The sequence below is a fragment of the Oncorhynchus mykiss genome, chromosome 6, assembly GCF_057628025.1.
Source record: "Oncorhynchus mykiss isolate SJ-2025 chromosome 6, ASM5762802v1, whole genome shotgun sequence".
NCBI lineage: Eukaryota > Metazoa > Chordata > Actinopteri > Salmoniformes > Salmonidae > Oncorhynchus > Oncorhynchus mykiss.
This window is the reverse complement of record NC_143027.1, coordinates 31,666,776-31,688,084: the sequence shown is the minus strand read 5'-3', so window position 1 is coordinate 31,688,084 and position 21,309 is coordinate 31,666,776. Positions and strand designations below refer to the sequence as shown.

At 43.1% G+C, this 21,309-nt stretch overlaps 2 protein-coding genes across 6 annotated transcripts in view; both read left to right on the top strand.

Moving 5' to 3' along the window:
* Positions 1 to 13,200, top strand: part of LOC110525740 (coronin-1C-A) — a 75,701-nt gene extending 62,501 nt beyond the window's left edge. For all 5 annotated transcript variants that reach the window (XM_021606140.3, XM_021606142.3, XM_090237657.1 and 2 more), the window contains 6 exons: positions 5,543 to 5,662; positions 5,864 to 5,968; positions 6,156 to 6,301; positions 6,751 to 6,808; positions 6,971 to 7,213; positions 10,319 to 13,200. In XM_021606140.3, the coding sequence (XP_021461815.3) occupies positions 5,543 to 5,662; positions 5,864 to 5,968; positions 6,156 to 6,301; positions 6,751 to 6,808; positions 6,971 to 7,213; positions 10,319 to 10,438 (792 nt within the window). In that variant the 3' untranslated portion in view covers positions 10,439 to 13,200. The remainder of the gene's footprint in view (positions 1 to 5,542; positions 5,663 to 5,863; positions 5,969 to 6,155; positions 6,302 to 6,750; positions 6,809 to 6,970; positions 7,214 to 10,318) is intronic.
* Positions 13,201 to 15,387: 2,187 nt separating this feature from the next.
* LOC110525739 (uncharacterized) lies at positions 15,388 to 20,954 on the top strand. The gene is made up of 2 exons (XM_021606139.3): positions 15,388 to 15,690; positions 19,022 to 20,954. The coding sequence occupies exon 2, from the start codon at positions 19,037 to 19,039 to the stop codon at positions 19,835 to 19,837; it is 801 nt and encodes a 266-aa protein (XP_021461814.3). The 5' UTR covers positions 15,388 to 15,690; positions 19,022 to 19,036; the 3' UTR covers positions 19,838 to 20,954.
* The last annotated feature ends 355 nt before the right edge of the window (positions 20,955 to 21,309 follow it).

The window sequence follows — 21,309 nt, the reverse complement described above, 5'->3', positions numbered from 1 at the left end:
TTGATCAAATCCCTCGAATCTGATTAGTCAAGATTCATTCACTCGCTTGTATTATTGGGTAAGTACATTTGAATTCAATCACGTTTTGACAGCATCCCTTTTGATTTAAACGACTTTCCATATGTTTGCCCATGGAAGAAGTGGTCAGTGATTTTAGAGCTGAATGCTAAAACATGCAGGAGATAGAGGTGCTCAAAGTTGACCCATTTTGCATCCCATACCATGAGACATCCATGTCCTCATCGCTGCAAAAGATCAACTGTTTGTCATTTTAAAAGCTATTTGATCATTTCTTGAATATATATATATATATATATATTTTGTATTTTTTTTTACAAAAATAATATAATTGTTTTACCTTTTTTAACGTCAATTATCTAAAAAACATTTGAATGTTGAAATGTTTATTCCCATTTTAGTACATTTATCAGCCAAACATGATGCCCACCCTTTATTAAAGAACATGCTGTCTCAACTGATGTTGGACACAACACAAAAACCTCAGCTGTAAAATAGGTTCTAAGCTACAATATGCCAATATGAAAGTTCACACATTTAGATAATTGACATTTAAGGCTAAAATAATTTGACAACCCTTGTTTGTAGGCTTACTAAGGACTTAATTAACATGGTCCACACACATCCGCACAGTCATGAAGAGGGCACGGCAGCGCCTCTTCCCCCTCAGGAGGCTGAAAAGATTTGGCATGGGCCCTCGGATCCTAAAAGTTCTACAGACACTATGCACACTCGCAAGACTATGTATACAGTGGGGCAAAAAAGTATTTAGTCAGCCACCAATTGTGCAAGTTCTCCCACTTAAAAAGATGAAAATCACATTGTAGGATTTTTAATGAATTTATTTGCAAATTATGGTGGAAAATAAGTATTTGGTCACCTACAAACGAGCAAGATTTCTGGCTCTCAGACTTGTAACTTATTTAAGAGGCTCCTCTGTCCTCCACTCATTACCTGTATTAATGGCACCTGTTTGAACTTGTTGTCAGTATAAAAGACACCTGTCCACAACCTCAAACAGTTAAGAGGCTCGCAAGACTATATATATATATATATATATATATTTTATAGTCTTGTGTGTGTGTATACTGCTCAAAAAAATAAAGGGAACACTAAAATAACACATCCTAGATCTGAATGAATGAAATATTCTTATTAAATACTTTTTTCTTTACATAGTTGAATGTGCTGACAACAAAATCACACAGAAATGATCAATGGAAATCAAATTTATCAACCCAGGGAGGTCTGGATTTGGAGTCACACTCAAAATTTAAAGTGTAAAACCACACTACAGGCTGATCCAACTTTGATGTAATGTCCTTAAAACAAGTCAAAATGAGGCTCGGTAGTGTGTGTGGCCTCCACGTGCCTGTATGACCTCCCTACAACGCCTGGGCATGCTCCTGATGAGGTGGCGGATGGTCTCCTGAGGGATCTCCTCCCAGACCTGGACTAAAGCATCCGCCAACTCCTGAACTGTCTGTGGTGCAACGTGGCGTTGGTGGATGGAGCGAGACATGATGTCCCAGATGTGCTCAATTGGATTCAGGTCTGGGGAATGGGCGGGCCAGTCCATAGCATCAATGCCTTCCTCTTGCAGGAACTGCTGACACACTCCAGCCACATGAGGTCTAGCATTGTCTTGCATTAGGAGGAACCCAGGGCCAACCGCACCAGCATATGGTCTCACAAGGGGTCTGAGGTTCTCATCTCGGTACCTAATGGCAGTCAGGCTACCTCTGGCGAGCACATGGAGGGCTGTGCGGCCCCCCCAAAGAAATGCCACCCCACACCATGACTGACCCACCGCCAAACCGGTCATGCTGGAGGATGTTGCAGGCAGCAGAACGTTCTCCACGGCGTCTCCAGACTGTCACGTCTGTCATGTGCTCAGTGTGAACCTGTTTTAATCTGTGAAGAGCACAGGGCGCCAGTGGCGAATTTTCCAATCTTGGTGTTCTCTGGCAAATGCCAAACGTCCTGCACGGTGTTGGGCTGTAAGCACAACCCCCACCTGTGGACATCGGGCCCTCATAACACAATCAGTGTTGCTTCCTAAGTGGACAGTTTGATTTCACAGAAGTGTGATTGACTTGGAGTTACATTGTGTTTAAGTGTTCCCTTTATTTTTTTGAGCTGTGTGTGTGTGTGTGTGTGTGTGTGTGTGTGTGTGTGTGTGTGTGTGTGTGTGTGTGTGTGTGTGTGTGTGTATAAATAAGAAACTTGGGTATTCAATCCTCAAAGAAACTTGGGTATTCAATCCTCAAAGAAACTTGGGTATTCAATCCTCAAAGAAACTTGGGTATTCAATCCTCAAAGAAACTTGGGTATTCAATCCTCAAAGAAACTTGGGTATTCAATCCTCAAAGAAACTATCTACAAACTATATTAAACAGAAATGGGAGGAGGAACTTAACATTGAAATAACTGATGAAACATGGTTGAACATATTAGAGACTCAACAAAGCTCCACCAACTCAAGGTCATGGAGAGAATTCTGTTGGAAGAATGTTATACGTTTCTTCATAACACCTAAGCTGACATCACAAACAGACCGGCTCCCTACACCCTTGTTGGAGAGAATGCAGGCTGTCACGGCTGAACGTGTGATGTGCGCTGTAACTGCCAGATCTTTTTTGGAGAGAATGCAGGCTGTCACGGCTGAACGTGTGATGTGCGCTGTAACTGCCAGATCTTTTTTGGAGAGAATGCAGGCTGTCACGGCTGAACGTGTGATGTGCGCTGTAACTGCCAGATCTTTTTTGGAGAGAATGCAGGCTGTCACGGCTGAACGTATGATGTGCGCTGTAACTGCCAGATCTTTGTTGGAGAGAATGCAGGCTGTCACGGCTGAACGTATGATGTGCGCTGTAACTGCCAGATCTTTGTTGGAGAGAATGCAGGCTGTCACGGCTGAACGTATGATGTGCGCTGTAACTGCCAGATCTTTGTTGGAGAGAATGCAGGCTGTCACGGCTGAACGTATGATGTGCGCTGTAACTGCCAGATCTTTGTTGGAGAGAATGCAGGCTGTCACGGCTGAACGTATGATGTGCGCTGTAACTGCCAGATCTTTGTTGGAGAGAATGCAGGCTGTCACGGCTGAACGTATGATGTGCGCTGTAACTGCCAGATCTTTGTTGGAGAGAATGCAGGCTGTCACGGCTGAACGTATGATGTGCGCTGTAACTGCCAGATCTTTGTTGGAGAGAATGCAGGCTGTCACGGCTGAACGTATGATGTGCGCTGTAACTGCCAGATCTTTGTTGGAGAGAATGCAGGCTGTCACGGCTGAACGTATGATGTGCGCTGTAACTGCCAGATCTTTGTTGGAGAGAATGCAGGCTGTCACGGCTGAACGTATGATGTGCGCTGTAACTGCCAGATCTTTTTTGGAGAGAATGCAGGCTGTCACGGCTGAACGTATGATGTGCGCTGTAACTGCCAGATCTTTTTTGGAGAGAATGCAGGCTGTCACGGCTGAACGTATGATGTGCGCTGTAACTGCCAGATCTTTGTTGGAGAGAATGCAGGCTGTCACGGCTGAACGTATGATGTGCGCTGTAACTGCCAGATCTTTTTTGGAGAGAATGCAGGCTGTCACGGCTGAACGTATGATGTGCGCTGTAACTGCCAGATCTTTGTTGGAGAGAATGCAGGCTGTCACGGCTGAACGTATGATGTGCGCTGTAACTGCCAGATCTTTTTTGGAGAGAATGCAGGCTGTCACGGCTGAACGTATGATGTGCGCTGTAACTGCCAGATCTTTTTTGGAGAGAATGCAGGCTGTCACGGCTGAACGTATGATGTGCGCTGTAACTGCCAGATCTTTTTTGGAGAGAATGCAGGCTGTCACGGCTGAACGTATGATGTGCGCTGTAACTGCCAGATCTTTTTTGGAGAGAATGCAGGCTGTCACGGCTGAACGTATGATGTGCGCTGTAACTGCCAGATCTTTTTTGGAGAGAATGCAGGCTGTCACGGCTGAACGTATGATGTGCGCTGTAACTGCCAGATCTTTTTTGGAGAGAATGCAGGCTGTCACGGCTGAACGTATGATGTGCGCTGTAACTGCCAGATCTTTGTTGCTTCTTTTACTTTATTTGTACTTTCTTTGTGTTCCTCAATAAAAACAGTGTGTTTATGTGCGTGTTTTTTTTATTACTAACACTAATCATATGCAACTGCTAATGTGTTCTATATTTGACTCTTATGTATCCTGATACCTAGCCACTATACCCTGCCTTCATGTACATACAGTATCTACCTCAGATGCTTTGTTCCCCTGCACATTGATCTGGTGCTCCATTCTTGTTTTATTCCTTGTTACTATTTTTCATTTTTATTATATATGTTTTACTCTGCATTGTTGGGAAGGGCTCGGAAGCAAGCATTTCACGGTGAAGTCTAAACCTGTTGTATTCGGAGCAGGTGACAAATAACCTTTTTGATTTGAATTTAAATGTTATCAATCTCAACTTTATATTTTTCAGTGACGTCCCATGGTATGGTGGGGAAATCAGGTCCAAAAAGTCATTTTCCCGAGGACTTCTTCTATAATGGGCAAATATGTATTGAAGGTTTCAGTCAAATCAAAAGGGGTGCTAGAGTTGTGATGACTGTTCTGATGAATGATGCCAGAGACTTGATATGTCCGGTTCATGCAGTTATTCGCAAGTGCAAGTTTTGTATTTTTGCATTAGTGCGGCATAAACATTTTAGATTATTGGTCCACGGGACTGCGATCATTTTTCTAGGGAAACTGGAAGGAGTTGGTCGGGAAGTCCCGGGATACCGCTTACCAGTATTCAACTCTACCACTGACAGGACTTTTCACGAACAAACCTGCTGCTCTATAGGGTGGTCAAATTCCAGCTTTTCCTGAAATCCCGGTTGGAATATTCCTGGAATCAGGACGGAATAAGTAGGAAATCCGGGAATCCTCCTCCTGGGAATTCTGATAAACCTGGACATTTTGGGAAAATTACTGGAATTTTGTAACCTTACTAATGTTTCCACTCATCTCAACAACTTGTTACCATTTGCCTGTTTTAGTAAACCCAGCCCTAGGCAACAGCAGTGACTAGGGTCTGGTAGATATGACGGACTCTTTTGGTAACTTTGAGAGAGAGAGAACCATTTTGGGTTGAGTCCTGCCAGAATGTCGTGATTTGAAACTAAAGTTTGCAGGCAAAACCTTTTGCGGTGGTGTTACTGAAGTTAGTTGATGCGAACTAGACACTTTCAAAATGCACTCATTAAAAATAACCTCCTTCTTGCTAGCTACTATTTTGTGTTGGGATGTGGGTAAGAAGTGGGTACAGTGACGTCGTTCCTCTATGCCAAACTGCCGTTTTATTACAGTACGTGCTGACGTGTATGCTGGAACATTGGAAACATTGTGGGAGGCGACCCATCTGCCTAGGGAGACAACTCTTTTCCTAATTTGAAAGGGATCTCTTTGAGGAGATGATTTAGGATGTACCCCCAGTATGTTGACTGTTGACCCTCTGTGTCACAGGAGAAGGAGAAGGCACACGAGGGGGCGCGGCCCATGAGGGCCATCTTCCTGTCGGACGGGAACGTGTTCACCACAGGCTTCAGCCGTATGAGTGAGAGACAGCTAGCCCTGTGGAACCCGGTGGGTCACCTCGTCCTCCTCACCATCACTACTCCTGGGCTTTGTCCCAAATGACACTGTATTCCCTTTATAGTGGACTACTTTTGACCAGGGCCCATAGGGGCACTATATAGGGAATAGGGTGGCGTTTGTGACGCAGCCCTGATTTTTAAAGATGTTAATGCACTGCTCAGTAACTGACTGTCGCTGTTTCATTTACAGCAAGCCATGGATGAGGCGATCTCAGTGCATGAGATGGACACCAGCAATGGAGTCCTCTTGCCCTTCTATGACCCAGATACCTCTGTGGTTTATCTGTGTGGTAAGGTGAGTGGAGTTTTTTCCGGCAAATGTTGCATACACATCCATTTGATCTGCTGTGCATGTAACTTACAACAGGTCTCGGATCCATGAAGTTAGGCATGATGAATTGTTAGCTATAAAGGCATTACTAAAACGTTGTACTGTTCCAAACACTAAAACACTAAAGTTACCTTGTTTCTGTGGTTTGTAGGGTGACAGCAGCATTCGCTACTTTGAGATCACGGACGAAGCCCCTTTCGTCCACTACCTCAGCACCTTCACCACCAAGGAGCCCCAGAGGGGAATGGGATACATGCCCAAGAGAGGCCTGGACGTCAACAAGTGTGAGATCGCCAGGTACGGCTCGCTGGATAAGGAAACGGATCAGCCATTTTAGGGCTGCTCCTCTGGTTATTATGCTTTGATGGGCACACCACTGATTAATTTCAGCAATGTCTAGTTGAACCAGGTGTTTTGGTGCTTGGCTGGGTCTATGATGAGGGTCTAAGAGGAAGACATGATTTGTGATGTGAAGCTATTGGCCAGCTATGTCCACCAGGAGGCAGCACAGAACCAGATGTTGAAGGGGAGCTCTCTCGTCTGTGTGCACCTCAGGCCCTGCCAATCAGAATCATGTACCATGCCTTTATACAGCTCCATGTTTACTGAAGCTGCCCTGAGAGTATTGCCAGTGTCATGGAAGTAGAAGTGCATTCGGCTGGGCTGCGGTGTGTGAAAGAATATTAGACGGTAAGTCTGTTGTGATGTTGTGGATAATATGCTGCTTTGACCTTCTATGTTGACAGGTTTTATAAACTGCACGAAAGGAAGTGTGAACCGATCATCATGACTGTGCCAAGAAAGGTGAGCTTCATTCTGATCTAGAGACACTCAATATACGAATGATTTCAACAATCAATGCCACATTTAACTCCAACTCTGTTTTGAGGCCAGGCTCTATTATATGCATTTGGTCCAGTGTTCTCTAACAGCTGTATCTATACCCTTCTTTCTCTCTCCCTGCAGTCTGACCTGTTCCAGGACGACCTGTACCCAGACACGGCAGGACCAGACTGTGCCATTGAGGCGGAGGATTGGTTCGAGGGGAGGAACGGCGAGCCCATCCTCATTTCCTTGAAGAACGGTTACGTCCCTGGCAAGAACCGCGACCTCAAGGTGGTCAAGAAGAACATCCTGGACAACAAGCTGAGCAAGAATGCGGAGAACACGGGCACAGTCAACAAGTCTGCCTCATCCACTCCATCCATAGTGAGTACTGCTGTCTCTTTCTCTCTTGGGAGGACTCTGCCTGGGTTGTATGCTAGAGACTGTTACAATCTTGTGTGCATACAATTCGGTGAACAAAGTACTACTCACAGAAGAATATCCTGGCATCTGATATGTGCCATTTGAGTGAAAGTTGAAACCAGACTGGATCAGTATACCAACACTACAGTAAGTATGATTACAGTGCTTTCTCAGGACTAGTCTGATGATCACCATGCCTACCCCGTCCTTCACCACTGAAACGTAGTCATTAATGGCCTTTAGTTCAGCCCTGGCCTTGGCACATTGCAGCTAGGAACATGGAAGGCTCTATTCTAACAAACCTAATGCCAGTGGTGGGAAAAATACCCAATTGTCATACTTGAGTAAAAGTAAAAAATACCTTAATAGGAAATGACTCAAGTGAAAGTAAATGAGAACTTGTTCTCAACTAGCCTACCTGGTTAAATAAAGGTGAAATAATGCAAATAAAAAGTGAGTCACCCCAGTAAAAACTACTTGAGTAAAAGTATTTGGTTATAAATATACTTAAGTATCAAGGGTAAATGGAATGGCAAAAATGTACTTTAATATCAAAAGTATAAATAATTTCAAATTCCTTATTAAGCAAACCAGATGGCACAATAGTTTTTTTTATGTGTGGATAGCCAGGGGCACACTCCATCCCTCAGATCATTCTGAATCAAAGCATTTGTGTTCAGTGAGTCCGCCGGTAGTAGAGGGATGTTCTCTTGGTAAGTGTGTGAATTGGACCTTTTCTGTCCTGCTAAGCATTCAAAATGTAATGAGTACTTTTGGGTGTCAGGAAAAATGTATGGAGTAAAAAGTACCTAATTTTTAAGGATGTAGCGAAGTAAAAGTAATGTACAGATACTCCAAAAAATATACAAATATTTTAAAGTACTAGCGTATGTACTTTGACCACTGCATTAGGCAGTGGTGTAATCTAAGCTCTGGGCGGTAGCACTGTAGGTCCAGGGGTGTTAGCTAAAATATTTGAGCTATTTTCACAAGCACAATTATCTGCTCTGGTGCGAAAGGGCTGGGTTTTGATGTGTCGAAGCTTGGCCCCTCACTGGCGAATCAGAACGTGCTCCATGGCTAAATAGTGTGGTTGCTTCAAGTTGTGTATTTGTGTTTTTTTAATGTATTGCCTTAGAATCAACTCAAATTCCAATGTTAGTCCATTTACAGTTTGCTGAACAGCTTACAGAAACCTATCCGCTAAATATGTTAACCTGAACCTGTTTTCAGTCCACATTGTTCTAAGTAATTGCGTAGCTTCAATGTGGAAATAAATGCATAGAATAGTGTACATTGCATTATGGCTGAGCATGGATGTGCCAAATGTTGTCAATAAGCAAGATTAAATTCACTAAAAAGAGCAAATAATTTGAATCAAATTCTAAACAAAATGTAACGACTTGTTTTAAAATAGGCTGTCTAAATACACTAACAGGCACCATAATTGCTTTCCATGGTCATACAATATTAAAACACAGACCATGGAGGGTTTTACACACATCCTAACGTTTCACAGTAGCAGGACCAAGATCCAATATAAAGAGAAAGAGAGGATGTCCACTCACCTTTATAACGCTCCCGAATATGCCTGTTTTATGAACATGATCACAACCATCTTGGAGGTCAGATCGCATTCACACATCTCCAGAAGTTGCATCACAAGCGCGCCGCAGACGTTGTCACCATAATTCCAGGAAGGTGAATCAACAGTGTTGTAATTTCATTTTATGAAAAACAAGCGATTTTTTAATTTTTTTTGTTTGTTTTTGTAAACAACAATGAATAAAATGTAAGATGTAATGATGAACAAGACAGACATGGCTGTTGAATCTGCCTTCCCTACAGTAGGCCTAAGGGAGGGCTTTTTAAACATATGAAATGGAAAACAAGCCATTTCTACAGCTTATAGAAAAAAGTCTAAATTCCCCTCTCTTTTCGTGAGGGGCATGGACACACAGCCTGCATCACGGGCGGGACCGGCATGGCAAAAATGTGGGCCTGCCTATAATGCATAGATAAAAGGGAATGTCAGCTCACTGTTTTACTCTTAACAAACTTGATATTTTAATAAAGCTTTGGTGACTAAGATTTATTTCCAAACGTTCTCAGGAGAGAGCCAAACTCTTTTTCGACAGTCTTGACTTTTTCGCGATTGCATTGGGCAGACAAAGAAAAAGCCTTCATTGAGAGGGGAGGCTATACTTGGTTTATAATCAAATAAAACAAAATGGTGGTAAACAGTAAACAGGCACCAAAAGCACAGTAAGCTACTCTTGTTCCATGTTCATATGGGCAGTGTGCGTCACGGCTGGATAGGCTGCGTTTCCACGGTCACACTTCATGACATAACCACTGCGTTACTGCTAAAACCAGCTTTTGGTTGGTCCTAAATATCCTTATCAGCGCTGCCTGAAATGAGCATTCTGGATAATTTCTACCCCATCCATCTGAGTGAGCAGGGTGCTGCTAGAAGGCCGGTGAATTGCTGAACATGGCTTTAGGGCTGGAAAATGCCAGTGTGACAGTTTTTATATGACAAAATTGCAAACTAACATGCGTTTGACACTAGCGCTGCCTTAACGCCAGATGAAAATGAACTCTGTGGGCTCTATGTTGGCAGGATGTGATTTAGAAGGGGGCGGCTGCCTGACTTCACAAGGTGGTTACTAGAAGTCGCCCCCCCGCCCAGAGGCAGAGTGCTCTGGGCGTCCTGCCCTACCTCGTCCACAACACAGACGCCCGCGTGGGACCCAGCCCTGGCCTCAGCTTCTATCTGCAGCTCTGGCCTGTAATCATAGCAGACTGGGCAGGCACGCCATGTTAACCTCCAGGGTGCCACAGGGTACTAGAGCCCTGCCTGCAGCATAGCCTGCCTGCAGAGCAGACGGCAGTGATAGACTCTGATGTGAGGATTTAATAAGGATCTGGGGAAATTCAGTGGATATAAACCGTGTATGTTGGTTTTTAGATGACAATGTACCAAACCTAACTGGGGGGAGAGACTGGCACAAACCTCTCCAGAAAGGGTATCTTATGTCTTGCTCCTTTCTCTGTATTCCTCAGAAAAACGAAGGCAAGCTGGAAGAGATCTTGAAAGAAATCAAATCCCTCAAGGACCTGGTCAGCAGTCAGGAGAAGCGAATCATCCAACTCGAGGAGCAGATGTCCAAGATTGCCATTTAAGGACCCTCCCCTCGCCCCGCCACAATTCAGGACGATCCGTTGGCTGGGAGGTGGGCGGGACACGTCACTGGCAATCTAGACGAGTGTTCCGCCTGAAACCTGCCTAGTAACGATCCCAGGCAACATTCCGAGATTAACTTTTTTCTTAGCCAGCCCCTAACCCTCAGATAAAACAGATGAAATATGGCAAACCATTCCTTTTAATAAGCGGCAGTTTAGTTTTGTTTGTATGAAAATTCTTACAGATTCCTTTTAAGATTGTGACCAAGAAAATTCCAATGTGAACAGTTCCTATGTTTTTATATGTAGGTATCAGTATTTTGTCTCCCCCATACCCCAACTTCTTATCTTGCCAAATTTTTAAGCAGTTTTGTTTACACACCACCTTGACAGTATATATTTTTTCTTTTGTTTTCACTTTGTTTTCTGGGAAGATTCAAAATCCGAACTATAAGGAACAATGCAATACGCTGGTAATGCAAGGAGCAGGATTTCAACAATCAATCAAATACTGTAAAAGACATCAATGAGAACAGACCACTAAACACTCAGAAATTGATCCTGATGTATCATAGAGCGTTTAGATATCAAAGACAACAGAAGTACTGAGGTATACAAGTGGTGACATCATTCATGCTGTAAGTATTGTATGAAAGGTTGCCTTTTGTCTTTTTTTCCTACATCGTAACGGGACCACTGTCTACACTTGCTAACATCGCCTGACCAGAGTTAATGCATGCAATAGATATTCTACTCGAGAGAAATTCTCCGTCTTTGGTCTCTAGCTTGTCTTACTAAGCAAGCAGCAAACAGTCCTTTCATATCATTTGATACCTTCTATAACGTATGTATGCATCTTTCGCAGTAAACAACTTGAACAACGTTTTCATCATCTCCATCTATTTTGTGTCACAGGAACAGAAAGGGTATTAGTGAACTAGATAAAAATGACAGGTTAGATGTCATCTGTACTTCTCGTAGCCTTTAGATTTCACCTTAAACAGGTTTCTTGTTTGTAGTTTACAATGCACATGCCCCAATCCAAAAATAATTTTCAATAATTTCGGTGACCACTGTGATCAACATCGTTAGTTCCAGTCTTATGAAACAGAAGTTTGTCAGTATGTCCCCACTCCCTCTGGCCCTGTGACACAGATGGTATGTATGTACTGTAAGCTCTGCACTGTAAGTCACAGTGCTACTGACTCATGACATGCAGTCACCTGGGGTGCTTCTTTTGTACAGGTTCGTGTGGCAATGACCTGTGTGCTGCCCAGAGAAGGACCAATGGAATTGTGGGTTATGTCGCTGGTTAACATTTTCACATGCTTTCAGTAGTATATCAGACTTGTTCTGCCTCTTGAGGTGTTTGTGTGTCGATTGTGCAGTCATAAACCCCAATGTTGAACCATGCCCTTGTGTTCAGGGTCCGTGTGCTAGGATGCTCACTATTCACCATCTCATTGGCCCATATCCGTACAGCCGACCAGAGTGAGTGACGGGTGTGTCTGAAACTAAAACAATTTGATCCTGTTTTGAACCTCTGTTGTTTGACAACGGACGACAAGATGTAACGTGGAGAGGCAAGGCTTTCAGGATGTGCGAATATGTGCCTCGTATTACTTTGGCCTTGTTGGAGTTTTTTGTTTCCCCAGATAGGGAATGTGAGAGGGATTTTGGATATTAAATGGATTCACCGTAGGGTGTGACCAAGGTTCTGGCCTATGATAACAGAATTAGATGGTGTGGTGGTGATGATAGTCATTTAAATACTGTATGTTTTAGTCTTGCTTCCTTCTCCGGCTCTCCCATTGCAGATATCCCACTATGTACTTCCTTAGCAGAATTTTAAATAGCTAAATACTCTGTCACATCACTAGAGAATCAGAGGAACAAGGAGTCGTTTGGATCATCTGAATATTTGATGGTGTTGCCAACTACGATAATACAGTAGGTTCTGTTGTCATGCTATTTTTGTTTATTTTCCAGGCGGGGTGGGTTAAGGTTCAATATTAGCCTTTAAAGTTTGTTACCACTGAATAGATCAGAAAGTGCCGTAGAGGTGTGCACAGGAAGTGCTTATGGAAGACAGGGTTTGAGAATGGTGTGAGTTATTTAGCAGGATAGGGAGTGAATGGGCTGCCTGAGTGGCTAGAAAGCACTGAGAAATGTACGTTTTCATCAATCCATCTTGGAATCCAAGTATCTAAGATTATAACCAAGGATGCAATTGGACACAGAGATATGGATTGGCCAGGGCCAGGGGAGGTTGTCTTGGGTCTTGTGTCCTGTATGTACATCAGTGCTTCTCCTGGGCCTCCTTGGACCACTCAAGGCAGTGAGAGCTGTGGACACGGTAGGTTGGTGAAATATGTAGAGATGTATGTGATGTTTGGAAATAAAGGCCTAGAATATGATTGAAAGCTTTGTAAATAACATGACCATGTAATTGTATTTTTCTTTGTACTTTTTCTTATTCATTTGTTTTGTTTTTGAGCTGAAAGAGGGTGTTTGTTTATGGTGGGTTTTAAATGTTTCCTCTTGTCTGCGTTCCCTGCCCTTGCCATAATGCATCATGACAGAACAGAATCTCCATTCTGTCACCGGTATTATAGATACAAAAAGAGCTCAATGAATTACAGAAGAAAAACGAACAAGAATTCAGCCTCTTGTGGAGGTCTGTTCAACATTTTTGTTAATTTCTCCTGCTTCATGTATCAACTCATTGATTATCAGAAAAATTAATAAAGAAATGAAAAGTTTGTCATCTGGTGTCGAGTTCATGGGTGAGGCAGAGGACTGCAAGAAACAAACATCTGAGATATGCCAAGGTATTTAGTGTTTTCTCTCAGACTTGTTATTCTTTATCAGGAGATTCTTGCTTTCATTGTGTGAAACCATACCCCCATTCCTCATTTGTCAGTTTGACATTTTGTCAATGTTTTTTTTTAAAAGTATAGTTACTACAGTCTCCACTTATTGATTTCTTTGGTTTTGTCTGAAATGCTGAGGGAACATCACTGGTGGGGTAGATTGACATATGGTTGTATCAGATGATTATTTCAGTCACTGATATTCTTTGTAAAGGAAATGGATCTCTTTCCAGAGGCTCAAGTGATGTAATGTTGATGAGCAACACGAGCTTAAATATGAAGCAAATGCATATTGCAAGTACTGGGTAATTGTGCTTGGCAGGGCAGTGTTCTGTATCACAATATATTACAGAATAGTAAGTTAATCATCACATTCTCATAACATGGTTTGAATTGGGCACATCTATGCCTCTTAAAGTTTGGTGCTTGTGATGAATGTCTGTGTGCAAGGAAACAGTTGTTCAACTCGGTCTCAATATTTGCTGTTGTCGTTTCACTTGACAGATTTCCACTATATTTCCCCCAAGGCCTGGGAGATGTCCAGCTCTTGTTTTACTGCTCCTTCTCTCAAGCAAGGTTGTATCAAAATATATACAGGGAGGTAGCAACCCATAGACCCCAAACCTGTCTGAGCTACCACATCAAACAACGCCCCTTGTAGCCCTCACCAAAGACTTGCCAGAAAACACAACAGTCTCCGTAACCCAACAAACAATGAGAACTGAAACCTTTGAGACGGGCCATGAGACTGAGATCGCCCACACCACTTTGAGCAGTAAACGAACACCCATCTCAACAGCCCTGCATCCAACCCCCTACCCTACCACTGCCTTCAACTCCTCCACAGAATGGATGTCAAAATCCTCCAGGACTTCCAGTGACTGGTAGGTCTCGGTGCCTGATCACCAATGACGTTGTTCATTGTCAGCACCGTCATCCTGACCAAGCTGAGGGGCAGCAGGTACAGACACGGGCCAGCAGCTACAGGGGCAGAGCACAGAGATGGTGTGCAATGGTCCCCACCAGTACTACTGATTGAGGTCAGGGGAGATCCAGACGTCCCCAACGTAACCCTGATGTCCAGCAGAGGACGGGGACAACCTCACTCTCAACAGCTCCATCCCAGACCTTGACAGAGGCTTGTAACACTAGTCAAACTCACAATATATACCCCACTAGAGCTTTGAGTCTGTCAACTACATAGCAAATGTTTTGTTCTCATACAGAAAAAGCATTAACTTTCAGCATTACTCTTGAGAAATACAAATCTATCACTATGGCCAAGCAAGTGTACACCTGACCTTCCCTGTACTTACTGAACAAAACCTTCAGAAAATAAATCAATTGGGGGAGAAAAAAATATCTGTTGAACTGAGTTGTTCAACCTATGATTTAAAATCTTCTTATGGCAAGGCTGGACCACGAGGTGCTCCAAACAGGCGTGGGCAGAACAAAAGCCCTGCAGCGCCAGCAGGGATGTGAGAACTGAGGTATGTGTTTATAGCAGACCATAAAATTTATATGTTAGATTTGTATGTGTGATATGATGAAAGACGGGCCCTGTGCCTGTGAGCTGGTCCTGTAGGCCGTGTGGAGACGGGCTGTAATCTGGAGCACGTAATTAGAGGATTCCGTGGGAGGCAGAGAAACCTAGGGACTCGCCCTGTGGAGAACTAAAATACCCACTAACCTTCAAAATGTACAAAGAATAAGTGTTATTTTCCATTTTAGAGAATACTGATTCAACTACGAGTGAAGGTAAGGTGTTTTATTTTCATCTTTGATAATAAAGTCCCTCACATATTGCACTGCACTAACATCTACAACACCAGAGCAGAATTTTGTATTTGTCCTCATTGCGCAACTTTCAAGATTGCCACATGAACCAGTGAATCAGGGATTGTGAATAATTAGAAGAATATATTAGTAGTGGACAAAGATGTCCCAGTCCCCCTCATCAATATCTCCCATCATATGTAATGTTTAGGAGCAGGCAAGGAAAATATATTTAGTATGGCAGCCCCTAACTGTCCCCCCTCTCTAGACTGACCAAAGCATCCACCAAAGTATGTGAGCATCCACCAATGTCCCTCTGCAAGGAGAGGAGGATTTGGGGGAGGTAGCAGGAGAAGATGGAAATGTAGAGGGATGCACATCTTTCTGCAATCAGCAGGCTTTGTTTTTTTACAATTGGAGAAATAACTTTCAGTATACTTCAAGTTATAGGAGAAGGGTGGAAACTTGGAAGCTCTCTCTTTCTCCCTCAATTTCCTTCTCTGCTCTCTCTCTCTCTCTCTCTTGCACTCCCTCTCCCCTTCTCTGCTGTTAGAATCCCAGTACCATTCAGTCCAGAGGAGACACCAGCCAGACATACAATCTGTAAGTACTGACCTTTCACATTTTTGTTCAGTTTAATTCATGGTTAGAACATGTATAACAAGAATCACGTTGTTTTGATTGCTGTAGACTGTACAGTGATGACAAACCTGTCAATTTAAGGTTTAGAGACTGACAGAGAAGGAGATGTTTTCTTTTTGTGGAAATCGCATTTACATGCCTTTTTCGTTTGTCATCTACTAACAGTTGTAGACTTCCTTTTTTAAGGGAAGACATCAGAAAATGTTTTGAGAAAAGTGTAGCGTTAACATGATAAGCATAAAGTCCCTTATATATATATATATATATCTCTCAAAGTTCGAGAAGTCAAGACCTGGAGCGAATAGAACCTTTAACGAGATGTTATAGAGAGCTGGTATTAATAATTACAGGGGAAAAAGTCACAATCACACAAGTGATTGGTAACCCTAGCTGTCTCCTGGCACAGACCTGCACCTTAGTGACTATTAGCACGCGGAGACAACCTGCCCTAGAGATTATATATACATCCACACATCCAACCCTTACATACAAGCACACACAGTCAACTCTGCTGTTCTATTATATACTATGTATTCAACTGCGCGGCCAAGATACTACCCACTTTATAGTTGTAAATACAGTCATAATTGACACAGCACATTCAGTATCTATTATCCTATTGTATCTATACTGTATATTATACCGTGTACATAAAATTATATTACTACGACACTACCTCTTCTATTACTTGTTATTTTGTATTTGACTCGTATTATTGATATTGATTATTGTACTGCAATGTTGATGGAACTGGCACAAAAGCATTTCGCTGCACCTTTTATACCTACTGTGTACATGACCAATACAGTTGTTTTATTTGTGGTTCTTGTAGCTTGTAGGTGAAGATGGAGAGAGGAATTCAAGATGATTCTCTTTAGATGGTTTTTCAGTGGAGGGCCTTACAGTGATTATATTCCTGAAGATGTAATTATGGCTGGTTAATACCATGGTCCAGTCCGAGTGCATGTGGCTCTGTAGCCACCCTGACTGCACATGCATGTGTGGGGAGATCAAGATAACCATCCGTTTTAGTATGACTGTGGTTTGCAGTACATGCATATTCATGACCACACAATCAGACATGGGCACAGCATTTACAGGAAGGAGTAAGGGAGCAGAGGTTGATTGTAACAAGCGGCTGATTAGAAGCCAGTCATCCTCATGAGTGAGTAGTAATTACACTACATGTATTTCCAGACACAGAGAAGATGCCGGATTACAGATTTGAGTTCGGCTCCGTTCTATGCCTTTTTAAACACTTCAATAGTTGATTTTCAAGTCTCTAAATATTCTTATTATAATTTCACCAGAGCTAAAGAGAGAGGCAGAAAGACATTACATTTAGAGAGAGCTTGGACTGCGAGGTAATGTTGAGACTGAATTTGAACTGCATTAGATGCTCTAGACACTTTGATTCTTTGTCTGTAGAGCATACTGTAAGTCCACCCGTTCCTAAGGCAGGCTGAATGCAGGCTTCTATATGAGCAGAAATAACCCATCAGATCCTTGCCCGTAACCTGTCGTTAGCCTGCTGCAGCCCAGTGTAAATATAGAGGCCACAGTCACAAGTCTCCCACGCCTCCCTGCTCCTTGTGGCATATATAGCTTCCTCCCCTCTTTGGTGTGGTGGATGGGTGGCCTCCCTTCTCTATGCAAATTAAAACCTCAAACTGACGGACTCCACCCCAAATAAGTAATGACTACAGACAGTTAAAATAGATGTAATACAAGATGTGAAATGGGAGAAATATTGTGGATGTTCTGTAGTGATTAAACTTAGATTCCGCTTTTGCTGCTGGTGATTCTCTGATCCACCTCTACGCAGACGACACCATTCTGTATACTTCTGGCCCTTCTTTGGACACTGTGTTAACAAACCGCCAGACGAGTTTCAATGCCATACAACGCTTCAGTGGCCTCCAACTGCTCTTAAATGCAAGTAAAACTAAATGCCTGCTCTTAAACTGATCGCTGGCCGCACCCGCCCGCCCGTCTAGCATCACTACTCTGGACGGTTCTGACTTAGAGTATGTGGACAACTACAAATACCTAGGTGTCTGGTTAGACTGTAAACTGTCCTTCCAGACTCGCATTAGGCATCTAAAATCAGTTAACTATTTCGCAACAAAGCCTCCTTCACTTATGCTGACAAACTTACCCTCGTGAAACTGACCATCCATAGCCTCCAACACTCTACTCAGCAAATTGGATGTAGTCTATCACAGTGCCATCCGTTTTGTCAACAAAGCCCCATATACTACCCACCACTGCGACCTGTATGCTCTCGTTGGCTGGCCCTCGCTTCATATTCATCGCCAAACACACTGGCTCCAGGTCAGCTATAAGTCTTTGCTAGGTAAAGCCCCGCCTTATCTCAGCTCACTGGTCACCATAACAACACCCACCCATAGCACGCTCTCCAGCAGGTACATTTCACTGGTTACCCCCAAAGCCAACTCCTCCATTTGCTGCCTTTCCTTCCAGTTCTCTGCTGCCAATGTCTGGAACGAACTGCAAAAATCACTGAAGCTGGAGACCTATATCTCCCTCACTAGCTTTAAGCATCAGCTGTCAGAGCAGCTTACAGATCATTGCACTTGTACACAGCCCATCTGTAAACAGCCCACCCAACTACCTTATCCCCATATTATTTATTTTTTTGCTCCTTTGCACCCCAGTATCTCTACTTGCACATCATCTTCTGCACATCTCACTCCAGTGTTAATGCTAAATTGCAATTATTTCGCCACTATAACCTATTTATTGCCTACCTCCCTAATCTTACTACACTTGCACACACTGTATATAGATTTTTTTCTATTGTGTTATTGACTGGACGTTTGTTTATGTGTAACTCTGTGTTTGTGTCGTACTGCTTTGCTTTATCTTGGCCAGGTCGCAGTTGTAAATGAGAACTTGTTCTCAGCTGGCTGACCTGGTTAAATAAAGGTGAAATAAAAAAGATTGATCTGGTCATTGGGAAAATCTGCAACACCAGGGCTGTTTCTACTTTGTTCTGAGTTAGGACACAGAATCCCTCATCACACTGTATCAGACCATTTGATGAATGTTTCTTCATACTAATACTAGAAACCCAACTGCCGCTGCATTCCTAGTTGAGAGGAAAGGAGTTGTGTTGTAGGCCTACAGTAGCTGCTGTAATACAGAGGCAGAAAATGAAAGCCTATCTTTAAATCATCCCAAATATTCATTCATTTGACATCACAACATTTCTAAACCATCTGCAATTTTAATAAATGTTCTTTTGAAAGTCTCCCTCTTGTCTTTGCAGGATTCTGAAGGAAAGATGAGGCACCACTTGATTCTTCACCTGTCATGCGTGAGTCTGGTTATGCTCTGGGGCCATGGCTGTGCCAGGCATGTGCCAATGGTCTACAGCATTTCCATGGATGGCAGTGGTGACGTAGGGGAGACGGATCTTATATTCCCCGTTGATAGCCCCCACCACCCTGTCTCCCCCACCGTCGATGTGTCCCCCACCGTCGATGTCAGCCCCGTTGATGTCTCCCCTGTCTCCCCCACCACTACCCTAGCCCCCACCCTGGTCAGCACCATCACCAACACCATCACCACCACCATGATCCGCCTTAAGGACTTTATGGTCACCCGGGTGGTGGACTTCCTCCAGGATAATATGCTGATCATCATCGTGGTCACCTCCCTCCTCATTGTCATGATCTTCATCATCTGCTGTGCCGCTACCATGAGCCAAAAGCGCAAGTTGGAGGCCTACAAACCTCCTGCCAACTCACCCAGCAAGTATATGGACCACACGGCAGAAGGAGTCAAATCCTCCAGTGAGGTCCAGAGTAGGGTGTGCGGCGGTCCTGACTCAGCCAGGAGGGTCCAGATCCAGGGAACCCCCAAGAATCTACGCACCCCTTCTGCTGCGTTGGTGGGGGAAAAGGTGGGCAAGGAGCCCAAACCGAAGGAGGTCCAGAAAGTGAACGATGTAGAGGAGAAGGAGACGCGGAGGGTGGAGCCTAAGCACAAAGGGCAGAAGGCTGAGGAGGTGCAGCAATGCTCCAGCTCCAGCACCAGCCAGCCTATGGTCTGCACCTGCCACCTGAGGAAGGCCAACCACTAAGTATAGGTTGGGGCCATGTAAACTAGCAAAAAAAAGGAGAGAGAAACCTTTTCTTGTGCGGAGGGAACTCCCTGGGTTCGTCCGCTGCTGTGTGCCAAACTTGTATGTGGAATCTGACCTTGTGGATACCTTTTAGCATACAGATACTGTACAATTAGGTCTAAAGAGCATACTATCAGGCCTTAAAAACATAAGGAATTTCAGCCCTGACTGTCCTTTTTGATAAATTATTCCTCCTATACTTTCCTTGTTGTAGAAAAGTCATTGTGAAATATGAGATTTTGTTCATCAATTGATAGCTTTCAAAGCGACATGTCAAAACATATACCAAGACCGTGTTTATAGGATGGTTTGCATGTTATATACTGTTGGGAAATTGTGCTGCTCAGTTAAGCTTAACTAAAAAGATGTAGATCACACAGAAAAAAAGAAAGTTATCTTCTGTGAACGAGAGAAAGCCAAGCGTATTTCTGTTTGCTAACTCTATGGCGATAACCTGGCCAGTTGATTTCAACACAGTAAATGATTGATGTGAGAAAATGTATTTTCTTTTAGCAATGGACTCCTTTTTTTTCTCTTACTTCATTAGAAATGTTACAATTATATACATGTGACATGGGTGCTTTGTGGATTAATATTGAAGAGAATTTGCTCATGCTATATGGATAGACGGTAGAGCTGCTTTTTTTCTATTACATTATCTATTTTTTTCCGAACATCAAAATAACTGTGATTTGCAGGTGCGAGTATGTGGTTACAAAGGTCAGTGCAAGTTTTTATTAAAAATGGACTTACATTACTCAAGTAAATTAAAATCCCCAAATTCTCCTGAGTCCCTTTAAGGATTGTTTTTACAGTGACCCTCAGTTCTGCTGTACATTATGGTCATTTTGTTTGCGTAATGGATCTTATTTAATTTTTGTCCAGCTTCAATAGAGATTTTGTTGATATATGTTTTTCTGGAAATTGTAAGTGTAGAAGACAGGCAGTGAGTGTGAGATTTCACCATGTTCATTAAGTGTTTCAAAAACATACACAGAACAAAAATCTAAACGCAACCTCTAAAGTGTTGGTCCCATGTTTCATGAGCTGAAATAAAAAAATCCCTGAAATTTTCCATACGCACCAAAAGCTTATTTCTCTCATGTATTGTACACACATTTTTCACATCCCTGTTAGTGAGCATTTCTCTTTTGCCAAGCTAATCCTGACAGGTGTGGCATATCAAGAATCTTTACACAGGTGCACCTTGTGCTGGGAAAAATAATGGCCACTTTAAAATGTGCAGTTTTGTCACAATACAATGCCACAGATGTCTCAAGTTTTGAGGGAGCGTGAAATTGGCATGCTGACTGCAGGAATGTCCACCAGAGCTGTTGCCAGATAATTTAATGTTAATTTCTTTACCATAAGCCACCTCCAACCTTGTTTTAGAATATTTGGCAATACGTTCAACTGGCCTCACAACCGCA

Bases quoted from the DNA above. Each gene is read 5' to 3' on its own strand.
- LOC110525739 (XM_021606139.3), top strand. From the start codon at position 19,037: ATGAGGCACCACTTGATTCTTCACCTGTCATGCGTGAGTCTGGTTATG.